Source organism: Homalodisca vitripennis, unplaced genomic scaffold (assembly GCF_021130785.1).
Source record: "Homalodisca vitripennis isolate AUS2020 unplaced genomic scaffold, UT_GWSS_2.1 ScUCBcl_2510;HRSCAF=7361, whole genome shotgun sequence".
Taxonomy (NCBI): Eukaryota; Metazoa; Arthropoda; class Insecta; order Hemiptera; family Cicadellidae; genus Homalodisca; species Homalodisca vitripennis.
The window spans coordinates 7,782-19,598 of record NW_025778631.1 but is presented as its reverse complement, the minus strand read 5'-3'; the positions used below and the strand labels follow the sequence as shown (position 1 = coordinate 19,598).

At 31.8% G+C, this 11,817-nt stretch overlaps 1 protein-coding gene across 1 annotated transcript; it reads left to right on the top strand.

Annotated features, from left to right (window-relative positions):
• Positions 1 to 1,038: 1,038 nt before the first annotated feature.
• LOC124372096 lies at positions 1,039 to 9,283 on the top strand. Its single transcript, XM_046830462.1, has 5 exons — positions 1,039 to 1,209; positions 2,761 to 3,015; positions 3,059 to 3,154; positions 3,940 to 4,031; positions 8,738 to 9,283. The coding sequence occupies exons 2-5, from the start codon at positions 2,815 to 2,817 to the stop codon at positions 8,856 to 8,858; spliced, it is 510 nt and encodes a 169-aa protein (XP_046686418.1). The 5' UTR covers positions 1,039 to 1,209; positions 2,761 to 2,814; the 3' UTR covers positions 8,859 to 9,283.
• Positions 9,284 to 11,817: the final 2,534 nt, after the last annotated feature.

Genomic DNA, 11,817 nt, shown 5'->3' with positions numbered 1-11,817 from the left:
ACGGAGCTCTCGGCCAATCAGAGGCTTGGGCTATAGTGGCGGTACTTCTACTATAGCATCATTGATAAATCTTTAGAGGAAAGAAAACTTTTATATTTCCTAGACTTGGGTGTAAAACAAAAAAAAGAAGGATTGTTAAATTTGAATGAAAATGAATCACTATTTCTCCGGAAATTTGCCATCGTTAAGTCATATAAAAACAGTTAATACTGCGTTCCGAGATCTGGAATCTGATCTCTTCCTCAGGTGAATAACTAACCTAACACATAAGTAAAATCCAGGTAAGAATAAACATCGTACCAGAGCGTTGTGGCATGCATAACTCAGGAATCACAACAACCATACGATTTAACTCTATGGATACCTATTTTAAAACACGAACTTAATAAAAAAAAAATAAATAATTATTATTATAACTGAACTACAGAACACAGGTCACAATAGGTCTGCGGTTATCCCGTCTTAAACAGGACAATTAATTTCTTATTAGATTTCGGTATTGAGTCATAATACATTCGCTTGTTGTTCAGCAGGAAACTGTGTTCGAAGCTACGGCTTCCTACCATATACTTTCTGATATTGTATCAAGTAATAAATTATTTGCTTATTGTTGAGTTGTTTACTACTGAAATAAAGCTGTATAAGATTGGAACTGAATTAAAATTAATTCATTTGCTTGTCGCTTACATTGTACTGAATATATATCCGTTTTAGAATACAAACGATATATATGTAATCATTATAGATAAAATCTAAATTTTAAAGCTGACTTTATTTTTTCGAAATAAAAAACAGTTATTATAAATTACTTAGTAGAACTACACACCAAGGCCTTTCTTTATACACCTCAATCGTCAAAACCATATATTGATTAATCAAAATAGTAGAAGAGTCTGTTTACAAAAATTGGCTCAGTTTATTATAGAAAGATTATAGCTGTGATAGAGCTGTTATTTATTTGTTTTTAATTAAGAAACTTTATATTGGTTCTGTAGAAATGTGTAATAACCGAAAAATGCATTAATTTATACATAATCAGCGACATCGGTCAGTTATGGCAGAAGTGAGACAAGTGACATTGATATCAGATGGAGAGGTCTGATAAAACTAGCATTATACATTTACGTACGCATTCTTGTGTATCGTTCTGTCGGTTTAAAATGAACTTCAAAGTTTCTCCTTAAGTTACAGTGTCCCTAAATAGTACAGGTAAGCCAACATCAGTCACTACCATGTATTAAATGTATTATACTTTGTAGTTATGCTGATCTGTTGCCATCATCACAAACTGGGTTACACAGGTTAATGCGAAAACATACAATAAACAGGAAAGTGATTGTGAACTTGATATTTATAACTATAACAGTTCACTAACATTTTGGAGTACAACATTAATATGTTTTGATTAACTATCAGTTGTATGCTAACTTGACTTTTAGTTTTCATTGTAAAGTGGATACTAATTTATTCTGCATAGTATCAGGATAGATATATTATGCTGGTCAAGATATAAGACGGTTTTTAGTTTTTATATTACAAAATAGAAATTTAATTTTGATTTGAAATTGCTTATTGATTTAATTGGGGCAAAGTAAATATTGCACATCGTACTACTATATAAGAAATTTAATGATTGTAAATAATTCTAAACTTTATCTAATAGTTGTATAAAACATTAATAAGATAGCTATTTTGCATTTCTTGCAATAATACTTTATTTTTATCAATTGTAATCAGGTTGAATCCGTAAACAGTAATAGGTTTTACTAATAAATTTTACTGCGTCGAAATTTTTCGTAATAGTATAGTTCTCATGGTGGATTTGGCCAAGAATTTTTGTTTATAATTGTAAATACCTGGACATTGTACTAACTTCAGACCACTATTTAATAGAACTAATGAAAATAAGTTATTATTTCATAAAATTTATATATTTGTTGAGCTCATTTATTTTTGTAAATTATACGAGAACGTGATATATATTGCTATAAATTTGATATAAAAAGTATATTTGTCATAATAATGCATGCATTAAAACTTAGTCTACTGCACATAGGGTAAAGCTTGTCTCATCAGTTTTTTAATGAAAACATTTGAAGCTTCATTGCAATATAACATTTGAAATTTACAAAAACACCTATAGACTGAGAAAGTAGAAACTTGTTACAGTAATAAAATTTAACAATAATAAAAATTATATGGTTGTATGAATATGGAAAGTTTTACACAAATCACAGAGCTTTCACAATACAGCATACAATATGCAAGGTCATGGAGCAAGACAAAACGTTTCAGTTCATTGGCTGTAGTCTTGCGTTGGCTACCTGCTGAATTCATACCAATAATATAATACCTGTTAAACCAAAACTAATACCTAACACACCAATATAGTAGTACTAAATGTTAATAAAACAACACTTTTCCAAATAGTTTATTTTTTGGACGAAGCCTTTCGAAACAAAAGTTTTCATCATCAGGCGAGTCCACAAATAAATCTTTACATTATATTTTTATAATTTATATTAAAATACTTCATGCCAATATTTTTCTATAAACTCTGTGTATTGTTTTGGGTCGCACACTGTTCATTTGTTAAATAGTTTTAAAAGTCCAAAAATATTCAACAAAAAGTTTATATATTGAGAACATTTAGTAAAATTAATTTTAATTTTCCGTACGCAATAGGTCGACAATTTTTCGATCTATTTAAGGAATCAATTAAATTTGCCATTAAATCAATTAAGCAAATTATTTTACCAGACAAATCAAGATAGGCATAAGACAGCCGAGCAAGAGTCAGCACACGTGACGTAGATGCTGCCAGGAGTAGAAGTGACTGTCTGGTTAGCGCTTCCAACACTGCTGCTAGCTGCCGAGGACCTGGACTCCAGCACCTGCCTCACCCTTGACCCATTCGACAGCGCGCTGCCCCAGACCACACCCTCGCCCTACACCCTCTCTTGTATCAAGACTGGGAAGATCACGAACCAGGGACTCCATCATCTTCACCATCAAGTCCTCGCGACCAAGGGTCGACTTCCGACGGTTCGTTGTGCAGGCACTGGACCGTGAGAGCGGGGTGTGGCCGTGGGCATGTTTCGTGGACACAGGAGACGCCGACATCACCGTCGTCAACTGTTTTGGTCGCTTTGAGGTAATGTCTTATTGATGTTGTAAGTGGTACTGAAATACAAATAATAGGTTTTACTGGTGATACATAAGATACATACTTACATAAGATGTTGGTTGGTCTAATGCGGAAATCCTCAGGAGTACAAATTAAGCGCTGAAAAATAATTATCAAATGTTGTGATTCAGAGAGCAAGTTTGGTCTTAGTTATATTCTCATATCACGGTTATAAGTACAGCAGAGAGTTCCATGAGACACCTGTGTGGTATAAACTAACTATATGATAACTACCAGAGCTAAAAGTGTAACACAGGGGCAGGTATAATATTGATCTCTGATTAATGCCCATCGTACGTGCCGCGTGTAGAGCTACAGCTGGAAGTAGTCTAACGTGACAAGTTTATAATTATTCGTGTTAGTCTTTTAAATTATTTTATTACCTAAATTTTAATGGAAATATTCATTTTTACTGCAATTTTTAGCAATATAAAAAAACATGAAATAATGCATGCAAACAGTATAGATATACGTAGTAAAATACGAAGCATTCGCATTAGACATAGATTGCATAAACTAGAAAAATTAAATAGTGTAATATTTGCACATTGTTTCTGGATATAACTATCCAGATTTGCTGATGTTGGCTGAGCAGTAAATAAATCCACACATGAATAAGATTAATCAAGTGTGAGGCTTACATGGTACCAGTATATAAATAGTACTTAGCTAGATGTTTTATCATGAAGTAAAATCCCCCTGTATGTAAAACAGTTTTAAGTGGTAACTGTTTTTGTGGTATTGTTTTACAGAACACTGCGATAGAATTCGATACAGAGCCGAAGACAGAAGCGCGCATGAGATGGATGCCTGACTTTGACTACGCAGGCAACATCACTTTCTTGTAAGCAACTCTATATAATTTAATAATAATAACAAGTTATAACGGTCCCTATCCCAGTAAACCCAAGCCAGGGGATGAAATGTGTCCAGGCCATAGAGTATGGACAAAAGTTTGAGTGGTTTTGCAACTTCATTAATATTTCATAATGTGTGATAGAATGGTGGTGTGTACACGCAAGCACTGTATCCATTTGGTTTCATAGAGATACATAAATAAGACATGAATTATTTTTTAATACTGGAAAGTTGAAATATCATATTACCAGCACACAAAATAGTAAAAAATCGGATAAAAGCAAACAAGCTGACAATGTATATTGGAACAATAATTTATCACGTTAATTCATAGCGTTTTCAATGAACACGGGCCAATGTCATGATTACCATAATATATGCCCGTATACAATCAATAGTAACATGTTTGGGAGTCTGCAATGAACTCCCCCACGTAGTAGTAATACCTTTTGAAATAGATAACTCTTTAATTTCATCTTAAGAGGAGCTGTACCGACACTGTTTGGATTTTAGGTCCATAAAAACAATGTTAATCTTCAAGCATTTCTAACACTTTTTGCTACGGTGCCATTAATTATGAGAGATGTCCCGTTTTTAAGATATTATTAGAATGAATTTAAACATCTTTTTATTTTTTCCCACATTCATATTCTTTATTCAAAATTGTCAAAGTTTTTATTTCTTCATTGCAAATTTAAAAAAAGTATACATTTATGCATAAAACGTATAGACAGCATTTGGGTGCGTACTAATTATATCTTTCAAAATAAGACAGGTACTGATTGTACGCCAGAAAAATAGGGGCTTAAAAGTGCTTAAAGTTTTACATTGTTTTATGAGGTGAAGCTCAGGGTCGTCATACTAAAACCGGTCTTAAACTCATGTCCCCACCTTAATTATTGATAATTCCGCCAATAAACTGTTATCTCTAACACAAATCTGTGTGAATATCACCAACTAAAGTGAAATACCGTGTATACTGCAGTGTTCTAGTTTTGCTGGTGCGTATGTGACGTATTATTTGTGCTTTTGACTAGCGTTCTAATACAGGGACATTGTTTGGGTTCATTTTCTCTAGTCTGGACTTCTAAGCTGATGTTGTTCAATTCAGTTATTATATGAAGTTTTTTTATTATTCCATTGATGCACTTTTTACGTTTATTTACTAGGTGATTTTATTTCATAAACACCCCTTAGATGATTGTAAGCATACACAACATTCTCAGGAACTTAAGTAAATTCTGTTGCTAGATTTTGTCTTTAATGGAATTATAATGCACTACAATACTTACGAATGTTGGAACGTAACATTGTCCCTACAGTACATGAAAATAATTTGGGACAGTTAAAATCCTTACTTCCTATCCAGTTGTTTACCTCACTAAGACCTCATTCTTATACCGCACATGGTTAGGAGGACATGGAGCTGTGGACTAACCAGCTCGCTTATCCAACCTTCCCCCTAGATTTTCTCTAGAAGTTTTATTTAAGTAAACTAAACCAGACTACCAAACCTTAATGGGTTAAGAATGCCGAAACTTGCTTATAAATAACGCCTGAATTGTTGGGTCCTCTGAGTCCAGATTTTATTTCTGTAAAGAAACAAGAAGGAGGAATTTCCAGCATATATTTTTAGTTAAGACTAGGCTCAGGTAAATTTTTTATTTATCGCGATTATGTGTTTCAAATATGTTTTATATTATTAAATGTTAATTATTAGATGTTTTAGTGTTTTTTTAATTACAAATTTTAAACACCGCGATTTAAAATAGAACTGTTTCCGTTTTAAAATAGCTATCCATAAGAAAATGTCCGTCAAAGTTTAGTTTGCGATAAACATGTTTATCGAGGATTGATGGCTTGGTATACTAGTTGTATGCAGCACTATAAAACAAGGTTTCTAAGTACCATATGTAACGTAAGGAAAAAGGAACAAAATCACTCATAACGTATTGGGCGAGTGGGCCTGCTCTTTTACTTTTTGGTATTGAAATAGAGTTCATCTTTGGAACAAGAGAAACCCATGTACCATGTTTGCAGACCTCAATCAGAATCAGAATCAGAAATAATTTATTTCGTTAATAACATAAAGTTACATGAAATAAGTCATAGATAAAATAGTACGTATATAAATATAACAATAACAATTAAATAAAATCAACAATCAAATAGTCAACATAGGTTATTTCACATGTTTGTGCAATATGACAGGAATTCTTGAACAGAATATGGGCATTTTTCAAGCAAAATAGTTTTAATGTTTTTTAGAAAAATTTGTGAACTGGTTATGTTTTTCAGGTGCCGAGGCAGCGCGTTATAGAGCCGTAGAGCTGAATAGTGCATGCCCCTTTCGAAAATTGTCAATCTATGGATCGGGTAGACCATATTACCCCTGTGGCGGGTATCGTACTGATGATTAAAAGTGTTCTCTGCAAAAAGATGTGGGTTATTTTTGAAGAAAGTCAAAACTTCAAAGTATATAGATGCTTGGAAGAGTGAGGAGATTCAGTTGCTGAAAAAAAGGCTTACAGTGAGCACGATTACCTGATACAGACATAATGCGAACAATTCTTTTTTGGAATCTAAATACCCTTAAAATTTCACTAGAAGATCCCCAGAATCCAATAGCATATTTCAGTCTACTGTATACATAAGCATAGTAAATTTGAACGATAGTTTCTTTACCAAGTGCAGGCATTAAAACTCGAAAAGCAAAGGTAATTGAAGACAGCTTTGAGCATAGCGTATCTATATGTTTAGACCAGTTGAGCTTGTAATCAATGACAACACCAAGAAGAGAGGCAGACTCTGATGGGTTGATACCATTTACGCTGAAACCCGCTATATCACGAGAAGTTGGTGAGAAAACCATGATTTTAGTTTTTTCTTCATTCAATAGGAGACCATTTGACTCAAACCACTTATTCAAGCTGACATACGACTGATTCATAATAATTTCGAGGCTGTGAATATCACGACAAGAAGATAGAGCAGTTGTGTCATCCGCATAGCAAACAATGTCTGATTTCATATTGGAAGGAAGGTCGTTTATATATATAGAAAATAAAAAAGGACCAAGTACGGAGCCTTGAGGCACTCCTGAGCTGGTCCTCAACCAACCTCTTTGAAGTTGTCCTTTATTTGTTACAGAAACTGTCTGCTTTCTCTCAGAGAGATATGAGGAAAGGAGTGAGAGAGCTGCACCGTTCAAGCCATATCTTTCAAGTTTACCCAAAAGAACAGAATGGTTGACACAGTCGACAGCCTTGGACAGATCACAGTATATCGCACCGACACACTGCGACCCATCCAAGGCTCCCAACACGGCACCAATGACATCATTGACAGCGCTAGAAGTTGAAAACCCTTTTCTGAAACCAAACTGAGATGCAGTCAAGAGAGTATTAGAGTCAAAGTAACATTGAAGTCTTGCCAGAATGATCATCTCAAACCTCTCGGACCTTTGTATAAAGATTTATCACACAGACTAAGGATGACCAAACAAATAGATAGACAAAGTATGCATTCAATTCGAGAGCGTTTGTACTTCCTAGGCAAGTAACCGGAATTTTGTAGAAGTTGGAAAGTTGGGACTAAGAAAAACGAGGGAGAGGTTATCGTCAAACACTGCTCGAGATGTAGACTGCATCCACGTTCCAGATATGGAGAACTCATCACATTCCACTATATTTTGCTATTTTCCAAACAACTATAATTGAAGGAACTAATATTATAGCTGTCATGAATTCAATAGCTGTAACAGTAGGACTCAACGCAGCTTTAATAATTATTTTGTTGAGGTTTTTTTATTAGTGTCTACTTGTATCAAGTAAACTTTTTACAGAATCATTATTATGCGATAGCACCCGCATTAAAATAACACAGAATAATTTGGATTAAACAACAACAACAAAACTAAACTACAACATTAATAATAATAAGAAAAGAACAATACAGAATAAAAAATACAATATATCAGTTAAATAAATACATAATAATTATTACTAACAAAACTAAATTATTCTGCAGCTTAATAAAGACAAAGACTACTTACAATAATAAAATATTGAATATTTAAGGTTATCGTTGATTTAGTACTACCAGCAATATAATGGAGATAAATAAACAGTCGAAGAGTAATAGAATGAGATACGTGTATGATTATATGCATATTGCGTGTTCCCACTAGAAACCAAGACGAAAATGTCATGGAATCTATGGCAATATTTATTCATTCACTTTACTATATAATGTAACTATAAGTAAACACTTATAATGTATTGTTATAATTTTGTACTATCATTTGTTTATGCAAACTGTATATAGGTATAACAGTATGCGGTAACGAAAGCAGGTTTATTATAACCAAAAAACGTACCTAAATATGTTTCAGGAATAAAGGCAAGTAAATAACAAACGTAAATTAGGTTTATTCCAGTATTTACTTATTGTAAGTAACTTTTACTGTATAGCCTTTATATATACCGATTTTTATCAATTTGTATTTGGATTTCTGCATATTAACGCCATATAGTAGCTATAACAGTAAGCGGTTAAAGGAATCAGGTTTCACTTCTTGTAAGTAAGTTTCATTGTAAAGCCTCCATATATACTGAATTAACCAATTTTAAATTTTCTATTGACTAGTAATTAATACGTTGTGTCATAGTTTTGTATTATTTCCTGTTTTAGGGCCACAATTGTCTGGGGAGATATTCTGGCTAAGAGAGAAGGGAGATTCCATATCTGTATACAACCCGTGGTAGTACTATACAAATTTTTGGTTATTTTTGTATCTTTTTCTTTACTGTAAGTCGTACTGTGTTATTATTGCAAACCTCTCTTTAACGCTAGGCGAATTCTGTCAACACACAATAAACAAGGAAGACATTTTCTAAAAATTAAATATTTCTATGCTTGTGACGAAGAACAACAACAAAATGAAACGCCAACATTAATTATTTGTACACTTGGTATTTGTTTTACTTACCAAATTTTTTGATTGTAATGCTGGATAGAAATCATTGAGAACTGTATATAATCCAAAATACTAAACATATATATTACTGTATTAGGAATAATATTAAGTATTAAGTATATTACAGTATTAAATGTTGAAGCAATGCAGTCTTGTTGTAGTTCACCGAGTGCTATATAAACGTTGTTTACATAAGATTTATTTTTCAATGTCTAATAAACCAGATTTCAATATGTTAAAACATTCTTTTAAACAAAACCCTTAGTTTTTTGTATTTTTTGTCACAAAAAAGTAAAATTGTGCTTTTAAGAACAGATACAATAAATACCTTATTTTGTTGGTTAAGCTTTTCATACAAGTTGTACATACAATAGGTAGGAACAGGTGTAGGAAAAATGATAAGTATCATACGTCTATAAACCGTACAAAAACAATTTTATAAGCAAGATACATAGGTTATGTCTATTATAACAATTTGCTTGTAGAACAGTGGTTCATTAATAGTACATTTATTATAAATACAAATATTACTAGTGTTATTGGAATAACACTTTGTGCACAGTAGTATTTTTTACATAATCGTTTAAACACTGAGAATATTACTTAAGGACACAATGGAGTGTTATAATGAGGGAATGATATGAATAAATTTGTATGTGAATGGCTAGTAGATCTGGAGTATCAATGGAATTCATCGATGGACGAAGATGTGGGTTCATATACAAAGTTCTATATAAGAGAAGTTAGTTACGGACCCTGCAGTCCCTCTGTCGTAGTATCGCTCTTAAGTTACATATGGAATATGCTGTAGACATATCTACATGGCAGGAACTTCCTCTAGTACTCTCCTGGACACATTACTAATCAATACCACTTGTTAATTCTTTGATTCAATATTATTAAAAGAAGCTAATTTTACATAATTTTTAAAAATACAATCCTTCTAATATACGTGATTGGTGCCTTGTATTAGAATATATTTGTGTGGCAGAGTCTTTAATGAAAAATATGAATGCATTTTCAGTGATTTGTATCAGTTATTAAATTTAATCATTTTTATTTTAATGAAACAAAGAATCTAAACTTATATTTTCAAACGGTTTCCGTACTAAATACTTTTCAAAATTAATATACAATCATGTATTTTGAAACCACTACATCTTTCTCCGCCACATTTTCGCTGAAAAAAAAACTGTAAAAATTTTATGGAATAAAATACAATGAAAAGCTTTATAAAATATGCACTAAAAGTGTGAAAATAATGCAGTGCCTTTTGCAATCTAATTTATAAATGACTTTAAAACATATTAATTTGCAAAATTGTACGTTTTTAGAACACAAACAAATATTTTGAAAGTTAATGATTTGTATGTTTAAATGAAATGTTAATCATTCCAGAGATTATATATTTAACAAAGTTATACTCATGTTTCACCAGTAGAAGTCAACTAATAATGCGATACGACATACAGACCATCTGTAATTGAGATCCTGTAAAGATTCATGTCGTAGACCATGTAAAAGTTAAGTGATGTGCACGTTGGTCAAAATCAGAACTTTTTTATAGAAATGAAATATCTAGTTTGAAAAGAAACAGCTTTTGTGCAAGAGATTTTCAATTTTTTTTTGTAAGTTTCATATCACTTATTAGTATATTATACCATATTTCTAAATTTTACTTCTCAGAACAGGTCGTTCTACAATAATGCAAGGAATGTAAGAACAGATATACAGAACAGAACCTAATGGATTGAAACCATTCAATAAGTAATAAATTTCGATAAAACGAGCATAAATAGTGTATAGCTTACGAACCTGTACTCAATGGTACATTTTTAATTTAAAAACAGGGCATTGTGTTCAAAAATGTAACGTTAAATTGAAATGTAATATGCGAGTGCTTTCCTAATACTGTTTGTATACTAAACACAATGTGCAGTGACCAAACCAGCACGTGTTTGCTGGACAAATGTGACATTTACCAGCAGAACGTCACCGAGACACTTTGTGCAATTAATTGTAAATGTAACTAACTATGTCCGTAATATACGTGACATTTCCATTACCTACGTCACATTATTGTGTGTCACAGCCACCACAGTACTATTTCTTCTGAAAATTGAAATTTAATTTTACACTGTATTAAGGTATATTACTAATTATTAAACACGATGTAATTGTTTTTTTCACAATTATAGCATATTGCTAATGACGTACAGTGTACAAATAAGTTTCCTAATGCACTGCCAATATTAAATGCGTAGCAATAATTGATTACTTTTAAGGCAATTATATACATGCATTTTTTTATTAAGGCTTCAATGAAATGAATGCCTTTAACACTCAAAAGTCTCCACAAAATCAGTCATCACTTTAGTAGATAGTACAGTGTAGTAATCTTTCTTTTATTTGATCTTTTTATTTTTTCAAATTAATTTCTCCATTTAAGTAGCGAAAATTAAATGGATTAAGTTAAATTTTTGATAATTCTACATCTTCCTAAATTTAGAGCGTCCGATTTAAGAAGAAAACTAATTATTTTATGAGATTGAGTGGTTTATATTCTGATACCTTTGTAATAAATATTTATGAAGATACTGTTATTGGTTTTTAAACTATAATATAAAATATTATATATTTATTAAATAAAAAAGGATAACTGTAGTATTATATAAAGGATGATTTTAACGAATTTTAAATATAAATAGTACTGAAATAAAATATATTAAAATCTTACATCGTAAATTATTTTGAATTAGTTTGGGTTTTTAGAACCGAAATAAATACATTAAAG

Excerpts from the sequence above, each read along its gene's own strand:
- LOC124372096 (XM_046830462.1), top strand. The coding sequence starts at position 2,815 with ATGCTGCCAGGAGTAGAAGTGACTGTCTGGTTAGCGCTTCCAACACTG. Across the intron at positions 3,155-3,939 it reads ACTGTTTTGGTCGCTTTGAG|AACACTGCGATAGAATTCGA; the intron begins GTAATGTCTTAT and ends ATTGTTTTACAG. Across the intron at positions 4,032-8,737 it reads GCAGGCAACATCACTTTCTT|GGCCACAATTGTCTGGGGAG; the intron begins GTAAGCAACTCT and ends TTCCTGTTTTAG.